Source organism: Corylus avellana, chromosome 2 (genome assembly GCF_965113065.1).
Source record: "Corylus avellana chromosome 2, dhCorAvel1.hap1.2, whole genome shotgun sequence".
NCBI classification, from domain to species: domain Eukaryota; kingdom Viridiplantae; phylum Streptophyta; class Magnoliopsida; order Fagales; family Betulaceae; genus Corylus; species Corylus avellana.
The window spans coordinates 37,114,760-37,134,034 of NC_142491.1; the positions used below are offsets into that span (position 1 = coordinate 37,114,760).

The following is a 19,275-nucleotide window of genomic DNA, read 5'->3' on the forward strand; positions in this document are numbered from 1 at the left end:
ATAACGGTCCATTAAATAATATTTTTAAAAGACAAAAAAGTTGCATCTTAGCCGACAACTTGTAGGGCAGGGCAGGGCAGAAACTAAAGCTTATTTTGTAGGTAGGGGGTGAGTGCAAGACTCACTATCAATCTTTCATAGCAAAAGACAACAAAGCAACAGTTATACAGCATTATTCTCTCTCCAGGGCTTTGAATATACTTGGGATTTTAACTGATGCTCATGAGTTTTGAGGCTATTTGTGTTCGTTTGCATGGCACATATCTATCCTCCGGTCCCCCTCTCTATATATACATGCATTTGAGAATTCATTCCCCCATATATCTCACACACCCCATATATATATATATAACCTATCAGAGAGACATTAATTATAAGATACCATGAGTTCATCGGAGAACACCTTCTTCGTTGATGAGTCAGCGTCCGACAAGAAACCATCGTCGGTGCTAAGGCTATTTGGTTTTCCGGTGACAGGCTGTGACGATGTGCCGGCAATATCAGTGCCGTGTGATATTGGATATAGAAAGAGATCGTTTGAGTGCCAGTACTGTAACCGGGAATTCTCAAACTCCCAAGCGCTGGGCGGCCATCAAAATGCGCACAAGAGAGAACGGCAATGGGCCAAGAGGGCCCAGTTCCAAAACGATTATCATCATCATCACCATCAACGGTTTGTCGTAGGAGCTGTCCCAATGATGGCTGCGCATGCAGCAGGGAGATCAGGATCGTTCGTTTGTTCAGGTGGGTCCCCAAGCATCGGTAATACTAATAATACACCTGTCGGGCGCCCACATCAGCTTCCTGCTGCGGGCCCAGGTGATCTGGCGCCCCCCAGAAAAGCCACGTCAATTGCCGAAATGTATGGAGCCGGAGGAGACGATGTTGATCTCCACTTGAGGCTGGCACCCTCAAGGACCTTATAATTAATGAGCTGCAAACCATGTAATAATTATGTGATAGAGGAGGAATCCATCGTATTAATTTATTTTTCTTTTTACATTGTTCCAACTAAATAGGAAAGGGCCTTCCAAACAAAAAAAAAAAACTAAATAGCGCATTTTATACGTAAAAAGTATATATATATATATCAAGATGTTGTAGTTTTCACATAAAATTTAGATTTGGATCTCGAACGTTGGAGTGGGACGACACTAAATGTTCGATGTTGGACTCCAAATGTTTGATATAGTATATGGAATTTTTTTAAAAAAAATTTGGACAACACATCCCTTTTGAACGTTCATGAGAGGCCTATAAATCCACACCTAGGTCAATGCTTTCTTATTTTAGTGGCCCTCTTTATCTCATAACCCTAGAGTGAGAGAGAGAGTGGAATTTTGGGACAGAGAAATAAGTTATCTTTGGTCTTATCTTCGAGAGAGATATTGTCCAACTGTTTTGGCTTTGTTTGGGATAAAATCTATTATGGGTCCCACTCAAGCATCATGAGATTATCTCTTAACCATTATCTGAATGTGGATAACCTTTGATCTATTGATCACCCCATTATCTCTAAACCACCTCCCACTATCTATCATCCATCAACCATCTGAAGATGGAACATGGAGAGAGCAATTACATAAAATCCAATAAAAGGGATGGATCAAATCGCCGAAACCCATTTGATGCTCTTATTATTTTGCAGACAATCCATCACCGGTCAAGTTGTACCAAAAACTGCATCAACAGTTTGACACCGTCTATGAGGACGACAGCTCTCATCCTTTTTAAAAATCACGATCCATAGTCGATTGTATTAGATTTGTTTGTACGTACACCAAATCGGTGTTTGATTTCGTCAAATCTCTCTGCAAGGTCTTGGATCCGTCGTTTGAGACTCTTGAACGAAAGGGCAATCAGTTGGGATCTGCATCCGACTGTAACAAATTTGTGTTGTGGCATTCATTGGATTCACAAGAAAATGCTCTTACGTACATACAGATTTGATCCGTAAGCTATATATATATATATGCCAACGCAAATTTGTATCTAAAAAAAAAAAAAAAGATGGAAATTTTAGTTGGGTTTGAAAGTCTCTTGCCTAGAACATGTATAGAAGTTGTGAGTTCAATTTCATTTTTTATTGTACATTGTGATCCATAATCACATGCCAAAATTATATACATGGCCCTCGGTGCTACTCATCTCACCTCTAAGCCTCTCTTTTACATGTCTTTGATCCATTAGATTTGACTATAAGGGAGAAAACAAAAAGGCCACTTGACGTCACCCCCAAACCTTATAGCGAATAAGGTATATGTGCATTATTTGTTTGGCCACACACGTACATCCGGATGCAGAAGGGAAGTTGAACAATTGTTTTTTCTTATCAAATTCTTTCATTTACATCTAACGAAAGCCAATAAAAAACAAATGTGATGCTTATTTTATTAAAATATTATTATGTGCCACAAAGGAGAGCTCAATTTTCTTGCTTCTTATCTCACTGATTGAGAAATATTTGTAAAAGAAATTGGGGAAAATACAGAAAAGGAAAATGCTCATAAAGTGTAAGGTGTGTTACAAAGTCACTTTCCTTTAAGAAAATATTTGCCCCCACCAAAACTGGTATGCAATAGGGTTAATTACAACAAATTTTTCTCCTGTTGTTTTAACTGCATTTTGCACAAACGAATTAAACCCGAAAATATCCTTAAATTTTCTATCAAATCAAAAGAGAAAGACTCTTGATAATATTTAGGGGTGTCAATGCCGGGGGTTAAAAACTGTCCGCTAACCGCTTAACCGTATTAACCACTAACCGCCTAACCGTTATAACCACCTAGCGGTTAGTGGTTATTGGGTTTACTAACCGTAACCGCTAACCGCCTTTTTATATAATATATTTTTATAATTATAATTATAAAAATATTTATACATATAATATAATCACTTGATCATTAAATTACAATTTTTTTTTTTTAAAAAAAAAAAATTAAATCACAATTTGAGTATTAATATATTATCACTATAATTTATATGATTATATCATATAATCACAAGATCATTAAATCACAATTTTTTTAAAAAATAATTAAATCACAATTTGAGTATTAATATATTATCATTATAATTTATATGATTATATCACATGATCAATTGATCATTAAATCATTTGATTATATAATAACAAATTATACATATATAATATGACAAAACTCATAAGTATACCAATTCATACTAATACAACAATTAAATATCTAGAGACTTATTTTCAATGTATGTTATAAACTTATAAGTCTATATATGTTATAAATCTATATAAGTCTACATATGCATATGAATAATATAAATGTATAATATCAATACTTAATCATATGATTCAATGACAATTCAAATACTTTATTCAAGACTTCAAGTGAATCATATTATTAATGTACAATGATGATATGATTCGTATAATATCAAATTAAGTAATTGATATTAGATTTAACAATGACTAATGTGTTATAAACACAATTTAAGTATTAATGTATTATCATTATAATTTTAGTAATCTATATATTATCACTATAATTGATATGATTATATCACATGATGACTTGATCATTAAATCATATGATTATATAATAATAAATAATACATATATAATATGACATAACTCATAAGTCATAAGTCTACAAGTTAATGATCATATGATTCATGTAAAATGATAATCACAATTGATTCAATTGAATTAAACAATATATTACTTATAACTACAATTTAATTAAAGCATTATTAGATACTTTAGGAATTTAGGATTTAGGAGTTTGAACATTACCATTTACCACTAGATATTAAGTTCAATTCAAAGAAAAAAGATTATAAGTAAATTATAAATATGATAATAATTTAAATAATTAATCATATGATATAATTTAATGAGATTATATGATTATATAATATCAAATTAAGTAATTGACATTAGATTCAAAAATTGTGTTACTTATAATCATAATTGAAGTATTAATGTATTTTTTGAACATTTTTTAGGCAAAAAGAAATTTAACCATTTTTTGAAAAAATAAAAATAAAGAAAATTAACCATTTTTTGAACAATTTTGAATTTTTTGAACCATTTGTAACAATTTTTTTAAAATTGAATCATTGATAGTTAATAGTTTTACCCTTGAACCTTTTTTTTTAAAAAAAAATACAAGTAAATGTAAATTTTGAGTCAAATATTTTTGATTTTTTAATTTGGGCTCTTTTTTATAGCAATTGGGCCCAAGAAGACACTAAAAAAAAAAAAAAAAGAGGGTAAAAAAAACCCCAAAAAGGCCCAAAAATCTCAATTTTGAAAAAGCGGTTAGCGGGCGGTTATCTATTTCATTAACCGCTAACCGCCTAGCGGTTGCGGCTAGTGAAATTTACTAATCGCTAAAGCGGTTACTGTTAACGGTTATTGCCAATAACCGTAACCGCCTTGACACCCCTAATAATATTAAAATAAATTCCAGAGAAGAGTTTTAAATTAATTGATAAATTCCAGAGAAGAGTTTTAAATTAATTGAATAATCAGAGATAATTATCCACTTGACTACTAAATAATTTTGAATTTCAAAATTAAACTGCTATTTTAAATTTCGAAAATAAACTGTTGTTTTTGAATTTCGAAATTAAACTGCTTATCGAACATACACTTAATACTGTTAGATTAAATAATTATCTAATAATAATCATTAAACCTTAATTATTTAATCTCAACCGTTAGATCAAAGTTAATTTAATTTTACAATTAACTTTAACTATAGTCCAGTAAATCCAACCACTGGATCTACCTAGAAGCATCCTACGGTTTAGATCAAACCACTTGATCAAACGATCTTGATCGCTCAAAAATGAATGGTCATGATCAGATCGCTCTGAGTTCTGATGCCTGAAGCGCCCTACAGCCCACGCCATGTGCATTTGTGCGTCCAGTGCTTTGCACCGTACTATAACAAGCACTAAAGTGTATCCTAGTATAGCTCATTTAATAGCTTAAGTTTGTTGGGCTTTATAAATGCCAACAAAATCTTCTCTCTTTCCAATGTGGGACTCTCTTCATTCAATGCAGTTTAAAAACTTTCATTTTAAAAGATTCCCAAGACACAAAATAATATTTGATAACTATTAATTTTGAAAATATTTCTACAATATCATTGCTATTATTTGGGTGCACATGCTCTCTTTTGCCAAATTATTGCAGATCAATAAAAAGGGAAAGTTTCCTTCAAAAAAAAAAATAATAATAATAAAATAATAAAAAATAAAAAGGGAAAGTTCAAGACTGCCAGACCAAGAAATGGGTCGATGAAAGTGTTGATCTCTGTAGAAAAGCAAGATAAGTTCATGCTCAGTTAACTGTTTATGGGAGCATTTTTGCATATATAAATATACGTGCTTTGATAACTCATTGCCCTAAAAACAAAATAAATAAATAAATAAAATAAAATAAAATTCTAACCCATCAATGCCATAAAGGAAGACGCTGCTAAGTGTTGATAACTTATTTTTGTATTATAAATATATGTCAATTTCTAGAAAGGGATATGATTATATAATACAAATATTTGATTTTGGGGATTGTAAAGCAAATTCCTATGTTGCTCTCATCAATAGAGAGAGGCTTTTTAATGCTTCCAAGAATAGAGCTACACGTGTAGCATACAAGCAGTTTCAAATCTGGGCTTGGGCGTAGGTGATGAGTACAAGAATCTCATACTTGTGACTTAGGCAATCCAAGCACCTCTAGCGATCATCCCAATCAATAGGCCATCATCCAAGCTGCTTCGAAGGACTCCTAGCAAGACTCTTAGCACCATTGAGGTTCTCAACATCCTCTAAGATTCCGAGCATCATTAAAGTCTCCTCGCAGAGGAACTGTGTTAGCCTCATTTTGAGCAGAGGAGACCTTTCACGAGCAATTCATACTAACTGGATTCTCTCTGGAGATTATAAAGATAAAGGAAGACGATAGACAGCAATAGCAATTTGTCATTGCTAGATGTGTCTTGAACAATTCACAGAATTCCTTTCATTCATTGTGCGTGGCAACATAGCAATATGCAGCAACCAGCTCCACTTTGAGCCCGCAGAAAGCACAAAAAACCAAATCCTTCGAGAGACTAGTCCTAAGCTTCAAGGGACCAAAATGGCAGCAAAGCCCCAACACCAGATCAATATGGATTACGGAAGAAGATTCCAAGAGTCACAACTCCGAGGGACAAAGCTCGAGCATCAAAAAGCTCAACAACTTGCGACCATCAAATTTCGGTAAAACTTTTTCCATCTACTTTACATTTACTTTTATAATTGATGATTGAGCACGAATTGCTCAATGATATCCAATTTTAGCACACTTGCTAAGTTATTGCAATAGTTGAAAAATGATGCTTTAAATTATTTTTGCTCATCAATTAAAGCGCCAGATCAATCTGGATTACAGTCTAGCCATACTTGAACTAACAATTAAGTAGCATAGCTGCGATATATCTTTCCTCTTATAAAGCTTCTACAGGAAATACTTGAATCCATGAAGCTCTACTCAATTGTTAAGGCAACTTGCCGACAGGGATGCAAAACGTCCTTATCCGCCAAAGATTTCCCAATGTGCCATTGCCTCGAGTATGCTCGGCAAGGGAGAGGGACGACCAAAGACCAAAAGAATGCCCGGCCAACTGGGAGAGCGCTTGACAAACCTCTCTGAAAATGAGAAGCCTACAGGCTCGTTTCCGAGAGTACCGAAACCTTTCGAGAAATGAGAAGCATATAGTTCTGTTTTTGAGCGAACACATGGCATGAAAGCTTCAAAGCTGTGACGACCCGCTTGATAAAGCATAATTGAAAATTTTTCTTTTAAAAACCAATAACCCACAACAAAGCGAATTGTCACAGTGCATGGCGATACCACAGTATGCCACAAACCCATGCATTAACTTGATTGACAATATCATAAGTCTCACAGAGCTATATGCATCGTCCATGATTAATCAGAGTTCATATCTTTATAGCGAAACATAAATAACATAAGACATACATAACACATTAAAGCTGACAAATACATCTATGTGAGTAGAGCTTTACATACAAAAGAATGGTTAAACAAAGTGTCACATGCGACACGAGCCATAGACAAAATACCAACATCTAAGCATGTACATAAATGCTCTAACAAAGAGGACTAATAACTAGTCCAACAAAATCAACTCCCGACGCATCTAGGCCTCAAACATCGTGGCCCAAATACATGGGGATAGAATCCTCATCTATCGTCTCTGTACTTGCATCCACAACATCGTCTGCACCACGGGAATCACCACCACCCATGATGCAGGCGAATTTCATGAGCCCGCCATCTCCATGAAATAGAGACGCTCAGCAGTATATAACTCACTGGGCTATCTAAAAGAGTCATCATTTAAAAACATACTTACAATTCAATTAGCTTAACAATAAAACATATTGAAAGTCAACATGCATCATCTATCCATAACGATATACATACGCACGGTTCCATCTCCCGTCTCATATGTATACTGATACGTCTAGCATAAATATCATTATATACAACCATTTGTAACGGTATACATATGCGTCTATCCCATACCAGTCACATATGCATACAGATACGCCTAGTATAAAGATCATCAACCAATCATATGCCATGCATGCTCATGCTCATCATCTTGTGCAATTTTCACTGTGAGGCCAGCCCTACGGTAGGAGACTTATCATCACTACTGGGAGCTGTCACCTCGTTTCTCTTATACATACGAGGCCAGCCCTGCGGTAGGAGACTTGTCATCACTACCGGGAGTCGTCACCCTGTTTCTCTTTTACATATGAGGCCAGCCCTGCGGTAGGAGATTTGTCATCACTACCGGGAGCTGTCACCCCGTTTCTCATTATGCATGAGGCCAGCCCTGCAGTAGGAGACTTGTCATCACTACCGGGAGCCGTCACCCCGTTTCTCGTTATGCATGAGGCCAGCTCTACGGTAGGAGACTTGTCATCACTACCGGAGTTGAACCCCGTTCTTGTTATGCATAGGCCAGCTCTACGGTAAGAGACTTGTCATCGCTACCAGAGTTGAACCCCATTTATGTTACATTGCTCATGCCATGATCATGCTCATGATAACAATACCTTGAACTCATATACTATCATAACTTACATTATAAAAATCATAGAATCATGTCATAAACCATGAGAACCATCCAATGCTCATAACAACATAATTATCACATTATCTTGTAAACCCATAAAATACTTACCTTGTAGCCTGCAAATGACTCATGACTCAAGTGATCCTTTCGAAGTGCTCCATCGATCCGATTACCCATACCACACATTGGAAGACTAGATCGAGTCCTAAGCCTCAAATATCACATTACATGCCTGCAATTAACCGCATCATTAGACTTGGTTAAACTATCAAACTCTACACCTTATTACACACATAGCTACCCCCATGCTCTCTTGTAGCATCTCTTACTCTCCTAGACATTAACTAAGCACCAAAGACTCTCCATATAAGCCAACTCAACTAAGGCCCTTATTCTAATTAATTACTTTACACTAAGACTCCCAAGGTTACCATATTCATACACCATGTATTAACTTGATTACTAAATACACACTTAATGAATTCCATCTTTACATTAGCAACTTATTACTTTATTAATTCATGATATGAAAGTATATTAGGTAATTACATAATTTAAACGGATATTAAGTTAATCCAATTTCAATAACGCGCTTATGTCACTTTTATTGTACATATATATTTAATTGCAATACTAAGTGAATTCAAAGTCTAGTTATGCATTTTTACAACATAACCAATTTATACATATAATACTCTAATGCCTTAAGGTTATATTTGGGCAACCAATAATATACAATCATCTCATCTTAAATCATTTTATTACATAACCTTATCATACTCTATGTTTATCAACATGTTTACCATTATACCCATCTACTTATCTATTTACTACTCATTACATTAAATACTCATTTACTCCCTTATCATACGTAACATTTATATATCCATTCTCATTGTCGTTTACCTCAATTTATAATACTCATAAACACTTATGATAATTACTATGATTTTAATATGACATTAGAACCTAAATCCATATTCATCAATTTCTATTAAACCCATGAAAGCCTAGGGTTAATTAACACTTCAAATGCAATTAACCCATCCAATTAGCCATCCTAGTGTTCACATACTAAAGGCCCCAATTTAATTCATACTATACCAATTAGAGTTTATGTCCATACTTTACCAATTAGGGTTTATGTCCATACTTTACCAATAGGTAAAATTAGAGTTTCAACCCATTAATTCAATAACCCAAAACTTAAATCATGCTTAGCAATCCACTATCCACAAAAGCCCCCTCAAACTAATTATAGGAATTAGGCTTCTCATTAAAATTCACTCAATTTTTGGACCTAAATAGAAATTCCCCAAATTATTATAATTTCAAGCTTTCAATCCAATGGGTAGAACAAAAAATCATGAGAGAAAGCTTAGAGATTTACCTAACAACAATCCATGGTCGGAAATCCCATTTTCGTTCCTCACTTTCTTCTTCTTCTTCTTCTCCACGGTCAGCAGCTCCTCTCCCTCAATCTCACCATCGTTCTCTCTCTCTCTCTCTCTCTCTCTCTCTCTCTCTCTCGGCCATGTGTGCGTGTGTGTAAAGAAGAGGAGAGAAAAGGAGATGAGAAGGAAATAAACGAAGGAAAGAAAGAAAGGGGAGAGAGGGTGTGCGTGAGATGAGAGTAGGGGAAAGAGATGGGATAAAGGGATAAAGGATATCCCATATAGCCAATGGTAGCCCAACACGTGGCATTAGTTAGATATCATTTTTATTTTAAAGCCCCATCTTTTTAAAATTGCAAGATTACCCCACTACATATTGATTCTATCTTTATTGTCCTCTTTTATTCCTCACACTACTTTTATTTATTCTAGCTACAACTTACCATTAATCTATTTTATTTATTAATCATTTGTCACACTACCATTATTATTAGTTAATCTCTTTATCACTTAAAACTTATATTACATAATATATCATCATTAAATAATATTGTTATTATATTATTATCACGCAAATATTATTATTATTAATCAATCTTGTTTATATTTCAACTATGATGGTCATTATTATTATATCAATTATTCTAACTGGTCCCATGTGCTATTTATCTCATTAATTAAATTTGATTACTATTAGGTTATTAATAATAAACTTAATTATTTTATCAGGTCTTACAAAAGCCCTTGCCCCCAAACATTCAGTTCTGCCCAGAAAAAGGTACAATTATGCTTATACTTACTAGCAGTAAAGCTGCTACATATATCTCATCTATTTTAAGTCTACACATAAAATACTTAGACATATAAGTCTCTCTTTAGGCATCATGGCAAAATGCTGGTCGGAATGTTATATGCCTCGACCTACCATATCCAATGTTGCACTAGAATATCATCTACAACAAGAATATCCACAACTGGTATGAAACTCCACAATTGCCTTTGCCTTGAGTAAAAATGGGATAATTGATTCGTTTTCAGGATGAGTCAGAATGTAATCCTGTTTGAGAAAAAATGTCTAATTTCTACCATTCACTACAAAAAAACAATTTTTTTATGACAGGAGATTTCTGACGTTTTTTAGTGTCTGACGCGTCAGGAAATTTTTCGGACGGGTCGTTTCTGACGCGTGTCGAGTGTCAGAAACATAGATGTCAGGAAAAAAAATTTCCTGACGTGTGAGTGGGTAAAACGTCAGAAAATTCTGACGTTTTACTTTGTCACACGTCAGAAATATTTTCTGACGTGGCAGTTCTGCCACGTCAGAAAATTGAAAAATTAAATAAAATATTAATTTTTCATTTCTTAAATTTTTTCTGAAATTTTTTTTTTAATTAAAAAATTTATTAATTAAATTTTAATTTTCCATTTTTTTGGGCATTCCTCTGCACAGCAGCTCCCTCACGCGTGAGGGAGCTGCTGTGCAGAGAAACACATTTCTCTGCACCATGGCCGGCCACCCTTTCTTCTTTTCTCAATTCTCTCTCTCTCTCTCTTCTTTTCTCCAGCTCTAGCTCCCATTTCCCCATTTAATTTTCTCACTCTCTCCCTCTTCTTTTCTATCTCCATGGTGCAGATCTGCACCATGGTTTGAGTTTTTGAAAATATTTTCAAAAACTCAAACCGAAAACATCTTCAAAAATTTAAAACCAACCATCAAGAAATCAAAAAATCAATCTGAAAAACCCAGAAAATCTTCTTATCGATCTTCTCCTCTTCTTCTTCTTCTTCTTCTTCTCTTCTCCTTTTTTTTCTTTTTTTTTCTTCTTCTTCTCTTCTCCTTTTCTTTTTCTTCTTCTCTTCTCCTTTTCTTTTTTCTTCGATCTGCTGCATGCTTCTCACTTTTTCCCTTTTCCTTTTGTTTCTCTTCATCCTCTAGAGGTGCCGTGCAGACTGCAGAGAAGCAGCTGGGAAAAAAAAAGTGCTGCAGGGAGATTGAGACAGGAGAGAGAATGTGCTGGGAAAAAAAAATGAAGAGGTAAAAATTAATAAGTGGGAAAAAGTTGAGGGGGGAAATAAAAAGAGGGAAAGAAGTTCAAAATCCCGCCTAAAGGGGGCCAATCGAGGTAATTTCCTGACGTGCTAGGTGTTGCACGTCAGAAATTTCTGACGTACGACACCTGGCACGTCAGAAATAAATATCAAAATAAAAAATATATATATATATATAAAATATAATATAATATATATAGCTATATAGGTATAATTATAGCTATATTTAATAATCTTATAATTATATTTAAATATCTGATAATTTTAATATAATTTTATTTATAAAATTATAATTATATATAAATATCTGATATATATAATAATTTTAGATATTATGATTTAAAATATCTGATATATATATATATATATATGAGTAGTCTGACGTGGCGTTGTGCCACGTCAGAAATTTTCTGACGTGGCATAACGCCACGTCAGGAAATTTCTGACGTGATATATCGCCACGTCAGAAAATTTCTGACGTGGCGTAATACCACGTCAGAAAATTTCTGACGTGGCGTAATACCACGTCAGAAAATTCTGACGTGGCGTTATGCCACGTCAGAAAATTTCTGAAGTGGCGATATACCACGTCAGAAAAATTCTGACGTGGCGTTATGCCACGTCAGAATTTTCTGACGTGGCGTAATACCACGTCAGAATTTTCTGACGTGGTAAGTCCTCACACGTCAGCAATTTTCTCAATTTTTTTTTTTAAGAAAATGAATGAACCTCCCGACGTTGGTGTGTTTGCCACGTGAAATTTTTCCTGACGTGTGAACAGTAACATGTCAGAAAATTCTGACGTGTTACTGTTCACACGTCAGGAAAAATTTCCCTGACGTTTTATATATAAAACGAGAGAAAATTGCTGAGGTGGCAAAAATTTTACACTGTAGCACACGTCAAAAAATGCCTTTTTTTTTGTAGTGATTGGAATATCTTTATTTGGAGAATACTGGTAGGCTTTAATTTTTAATCATTGAGGAATTTTATCATGATATCTTTTATCAAGGATACTTAAGCTCTGATACACATCATACAAACTTTAGGTTCCAATTTTTGTTATCGAAGACTATTAAATAAATTTTGGAGTTATCTAGTTAATCGTGTCCTACAAGATTCAATTTCTAATATTGAAGATTTTTGGACAAATTATGAAGTTACTCTATACTAGGCTTCAAACCTAAGGGTGTCAAGGCGGTTACGGTTGGCGGTTATTAACAATAACCGCTAACCGTAATCACCTTAGCGGTTATTAGATTTCACTAACCACCTAGCGGTTAACCGCTGGTTAGTGTTTAGTGAAATAGATAACTGCCCGCTAACCACTTTTTCAAAATTGGGCTTCTTTTTGGGCTTTCTTTAGGGCTTTTGGCTTTTTTTTTTACCCTTTTTTTTTTTTTGGTATGTTTATGTCTTCTTGGGCCCAATTGCTATAAAAAGAGCCCATATTGTAAAATCAAAAATATTTGACCCAAAATTTACATTTACTTGTACTTAAATATTAAATCATAACCAGTTAACTTTTCCTTAAAAAAAGAAAATAAATAAATAACTGGTTAACTTTTTTTTTTTTTTTAAAAAAAACAACATATATATAAAAAAAAAAAATTAAAAAAAAAAAAAAAATTCAACACAGCATATAAAAAAAAGTTTAAAATTCAGACAACTGTCATAACATATAATGATAATACATTAATACTTAAATTGTGTTTATAAGTAACACATTGGTCATTGTTTAATCCAATGTTAATTACTTAATTTGATATTATACGAATCATATCATCATTGTACATTAATAATATGATTCACTTGAAGTCTTAAATAAAGTATTTTAATTGTCATTGAATCATATGATTAAGTATTGATATTATACATTTATATTATTCATATGCATATGTAGACTTATATAGACTTATAACATATATAATATACATTAAAAATAAGTCTCTAGATATTTAATTGTTGTATAAGTATGAATTGGTATACTTATGAGTTATGTCATATTATATATATATATATATATATATATATATAAAAAAAAATTGTTATTATATAATCAAATGATTTAATGATCAATGATCATGTGATATAATCATATAAATTATAGTGATAATATATTAACACTCAAATTGTGATTTAATTATTTTTTAAAAAAATTGTGATTTAATGATCAAGTGATTATGTTATATGTATAAATATTTTTATAATTATAATTATAAAAATATATTATATAAAAAGGCGGTTAGCGGTTAGTAAACCCTATCACCGCTAACAGCTAGGCGGTTATAGCGATTAGGCGGTTATAGCGATTAGGCGGTTAGCAGTTAATACGGTTAAGCGGTTAAGCAGTTAGCGGTTAGCGGTTATAACGGTTAGCGGACGGTTTTTAACAGCCCGCATTGACACCCCTATTCAAACCATTGAGAAATCCCTTTGCTCCTTATTATCGAATGTACAGTTTTAGCTCTCACATGTTATGCTTGACCCGGGACACAAAAGACGTAGCCTCGTCCCGCGCACCATCATGAAGACCTTGCCTCGGGCCCAACTCGACAAGTTGTAAACCTTAACAAGTTTGCCAAACGGCAATTTCACTGAATCCGAGCCACAAGTTGGGGGGTAAGACCTATGCCACATGCTAAGGCACCCCAACATCCGTGGTCTCGACAAGCACCTGACGACTAACACTTCACCTTCGGTATTAAGAACAAGGGTAATTTCGGTCACGAGTACACAGAAGATTCCTGATGTCCGACTAGTTGGACAAGTCAGCCATGGGAATCGAGGGTAACTGTTGGGGATAAAATCTACTATGGGTCCCACTCAAGCATCATGAGATTATCATTCAATCATTATCTGAATGTGAACAACCCATGATCTATTGACACCCTCCCGCCCCCCCTCCCATTATCTCTAAACTACTTTCCACTATCTATCAATCATCTGAAGATGGATCATGGAGAGCAATTACATAAAATCCAATAAAATGGATCAATCAAATCATTCTAAAAAAGATGATTCTTAGCTCATGCTGTAGTGACTCAAATAATTAATTAAGCTTAGGACACCTTAATTAGGGGATTAATCGGACTTTGGGTAGGAACATCTAGAGGGGCATTTTGGGTATTTCAAAATTTTAGAGCTACAGTAGACGAATGCTCATATGAGGACTATACACGAGCGCTTGCTTGGCAGTCGTACACGATCGCTCGTGTGGGGACCATGACAAGCGCTCGTTGACTTTTTGTTGACTGTTGGTTATTACCCGCGCGTGCCACCTGCAACTCTGACCCCTCTGAATTACAGTACATGAGCGCTCGACCCAATAGTACCACGAGCGCTCGATCCTTTCTTGATATTTTCTATTTTGCCCTCAGCCTCTTGCCCTATAAATAAACCCCACCCCATTCGTTTTTTCTCACCTTAGAAGCCTAAAGAAACTCTGCCAAATTAGTTTTGTGAGTGTTGTGTGCCTTTGGTGAGGAAGGAGGTGCTACTTGGAGGACTTGCGTGTTGAGGTAACCTCTACCATTTTCAATGAGTTATTAGCTTGGTTCTTGTTCTTAAAAGCTGAGTAAGTTATTGTAGAAAGTTTTACGATTTAAATTTGTTTAGTCATTCTTTTCCATTAGACGTAATCGTGTTATTCGAATGTATCGTGTTAGTTAGGAGGTGCTAGAAATCTATTTCCTGGCCTTATGGCTAGTCGGAGAAAGTTCAGGAATCGGTTGGACCAAATAAGGTTATGCCTGAACTTCACTAGATGAATGCTCGTCCCTAGGGTCGAGTGCTCGGCTAGGGTCGTATAGGGAATGGCCTTTTTGGCCTAGCACCCAACGACCCCTGTTTTTGAGTCTAGGGTTTGTTCTAGTTGGACTTAGGCCTAATAAGAGGTTTTCCACAGATTTGAGGTTTGTTTGGTAACCGTGTTGTGCTGGGTAGACACTGTACACTTTAAGACCATCTGTGCATCTAATTAAACGCGCATCTTTCATCTACAATATTTTTTCAAACCAATCACAGTACCCATGTAAGGCTATTTACGCTTTTACCCTCATTTATTTATTTATTTTTTTCCAGACCACGACATTTTCCTTCTTCTCCCCTACGATCTCTCTCTTCTTCCTCACTCTTCTCCCATCTTATCCCTCTACCAGCCTACCAGTACTCATCTCCTACCTGAATTAGACTACCTACACCATTGACTCTTTTTCCAAAATCAGCTTGCATTAAAATCGTTTTCTCTGCAACAAAGATTTCTGCCATAAACGATGAATCTGTAGCCTCCTGTAGCTTTACCACTCTTCTCTCTCACGATTCTCCCTCTTCTCTCTCACGAATCTCTGCATCAACAATCACTTCCATCTGCTTTTTCAACAAACAGAGACTCAGACACCTACGCTTGCTTTTCTCGATGTCCTCTACTTATTTTCAAATGTCCCGAGATAGATCCCAGCTTTTGGTAGCATATCTAGATTCAGAGATTTTCTAGGTTTATGTCATGTGCGTCACAGACAGACATAACTTTCTCAAACTACATAAATTGGGGACGTCGGCGCACAAAAAACTTGTGCTGCCCTCCACATCCAAAGCTCAGCCTTCTGTTGGTGTAGCTAGATGCGGGAATCGGTGGGCAACACCTCGAACCACGACTTCATGCACAAGAGCACGATTAAGGTGCAATGGAAATTTTCTTCACTCTATTTTTTGATTGCTACGTGTGACACCCTAGATTGATAACTCTATTTCCATTGCCGATCAACTTTCAAGGTAGGTGGGTGTCGCCTGTGGAGATGTTGGTGTCAAGGCGTGGCCGAAGGATGAAGGTTTGGGGGTGGGGGGAGAAAGTGAGATATAGGAGGGGTGCTGGTAAGCTGGTATGGGGAGAAGATGGGAGAAGAGTGAGGGAGAAGAGAGAGATCGCAAGGGAGAAAATGGAAGATGTCGTGCTCTGAAAAAAAATAAAAAAAATAAATAAATGCATGAGGATAAAAGCGTAATTTTGCTAGATGGGGTATTGTGAAAGGGTGAGAAAAAACCTTGTAAACAACATGTCTTGCGTTTTAATTAGACGCACTTTTTTCTAAAGTGCACAATGTCTACCCAGCGCAACACGGTTACCAAACACCACCTTGGAGAGCTCGGGACTTTTAGAGGGTTACTCGGATAATCTTTAGGACCCAAGTGAGTTTTAACTCTCATAATGCTCGCCATTTATTTCCCGCATTGTACGACTATTTTTGTGTACCAAAACATGCATATTTACAACTTTCATAGTATATTCATTGCTGCACATGAACTTTAGCTTTTTTTATGAAAAATGTGCTACTTAACAACGATAATGACATAGAGACTTGTAAAATCATGCATATAAAATATGGATAATATTAATTGCATCGTATGACATGGTACACCGGTACATGCGGGATAACGGCCATATGCTTATTATACATGTTAATTTTATGGTCAAATGTGTGTGTTGTTATATGAGCCTTGGATCCAATGGCTGTTCGTGACCAGTGCAGCCTTAACGGGTGGTCACTACAGGATAAACATCATTAGTAGTGTGGGCCACCTGAGGTTGGACTCAGTTGGGTTGCTAGTGTTATGGATGGTAGTGTACAATATCCGGGGCACCAGTATTGCATTATAGGTCCTTCGGGACAGCACCAACCCTTCTGAGGATGGGTAATATCTCGGGTAGACTATATTGTTGAACTATCATTGTTACTTATAATTATAAACATGTATTATATCTATATTGCATCTCTGAATAACTGTCATGACTAAACTGTTGTATACTTTACCAAACGGAGTTCTTCACTAAAATGGCATGGGTATTATGTGCATTAACTTTCACTAAGTCCTTGGACTTACTCGCTTTATTTTTGTGTCTTCCCCTTCCATTATATACTAATTGCGCAATCTAGCTAGTCTAGAGGAGGATGCCTACGGATCAGACTTGGTGGTGGCCCAGGATTCAATTAGGGTTATATTTAAAGACCTGGACCCAGTATAGCTGAAGTCGATGTGGGATGATGGAGGAACCACACAGGTAGACATGATAAAGATTGTCATCTCATTAGCAATACTCAAGCTTAGGATTTGATCTTTTATCTTTTTGCAAGACAATTATATTTATGGTTCTATAATATGTTTATTTTGATGACGGTCTGTTGACAGATACATTTGATGGCTTATTTATGAGGTGTTATAATTATTCTAGTGTATGAATTTTATGGTTGTTTAGTTACTGCTTTCCTTTTCCTTTAAGTAACAAAGTCTTCCACTGAATTCTCTCGTTTATGAGAGTTTAAGATCCCTGAGTTCTGTCCCATGAGGGATAAAGCTGAGAGACGAACCATGAGGTCAATTACCAGTTAATTAATTTTCCCATCAGGGTTGTTACACATGCTATATTTTGACTCCACATAAGTGCTAACTTAAGCATCGGAGAGTCTCCGGCCAAGGCCGAGACCCCTTTGACGCTCTTGTTATTTTGTAGGCAATCCATTGCCGATCAAGTTGTACTAAAAACTGCATCAATAGGCTTGATGTTTATCAAGATGTTAGCTTTTGTTAATGTTGTTTTCGTGGTTTAGAAAAATTTATCATGTGGATCTAGATTATGGGTTTCTTAGTGCAAGATTATGTTAAGCTTTAATATGCGTTTAATGGTAGTTAGTCTTTCCTTAATGATTGAATGTATTTCACTTTGAATGAAGGTGTTATTGTGGGTTAGAATCATATTTACTACCTTAGAAGAGCCTTAGGATGTGTTAAACTATGGAAGTTTGGAGCTTAATTTGTTAGAAGTAGAGGCCGAATGATCGATAAGATAATCAAATGTTCGATAATTAGGCATCATGACCATTTTGCCACTCGTATAGAGTTAAGGATATTTTTATCTAAATTGGAGATTGATATTAGATTATTTCACATATTTGAAGGTTGGTGACTGTTTGAAGGATTGCTTGGGAAAACAAGTAAAATATGTAAAATTCACATGGATGCTTGTTATTTAAATTCTTTCATAGCATGACTATTTTATGTATTAAAATTGCATCCTACAACTTACATGAAATACATTTTATAATAGTGTGAGCTATATTTTTATGAAAATGATTGATGAATAACAAAATGATAAGAAATATGAGTTTGTAAGAGCGTCTCCAACAATAAGAGTTATTTTAGCTACTCAAAAACCCCTCTATTTTATCTTACCTACTCATTTTTCAATACAAACTCCAATATTGACAAGCTATTCTCTTTAAATAATATTTTTTAACAAAGAGAAAGAGAAAAAGGAGAGAAAATAATAAAAAAAAATTTACAAGTTGCTACAGTAGACTTGTTAGAAAATTTTCATATTAAAAAGTCTGTCGGAGGATGAAAATAGCACATAATAGCTAATTGAACTTAAAAGCTTGTTTGAAGGCACAGCTTGAGATGCTCTAAATGCATGTAAAAGATTGTGAATAATTGTATTTTATGACATGGTACACCAAATGTGCGGGATAATAGCTATGAGCTTACTATTATATGGATTAACCCTATAATTAAAGAGATTTACTTTTCTTTTTTTGCCTTCGATTCAATAGTTTTATAGGTGGCCAGCGCCCCATAAACGGATGGGCCACTTTGTTAGTGATGTAGATCACCCACAATTTAAATCCAATCGGGCCACTAATGAA

The 19,275-nt window shown here is 35.0% G+C and overlaps 1 protein-coding gene across 1 annotated transcript; it reads left to right on the forward strand.

Moving 5' to 3' along the window:
* Window positions 1-383: 383 nt before the first annotated feature.
* On the forward strand, window positions 384-926 carry LOC132182498 (uncharacterized). Its single transcript, XM_059595800.1, has one exon. The coding sequence runs from the start codon at window positions 384-386 to the stop codon at window positions 924-926; it is 543 nt and encodes a 180-aa protein (XP_059451783.1).
* The last annotated feature ends 18,349 nt before the right edge of the window (window positions 927-19,275 follow it).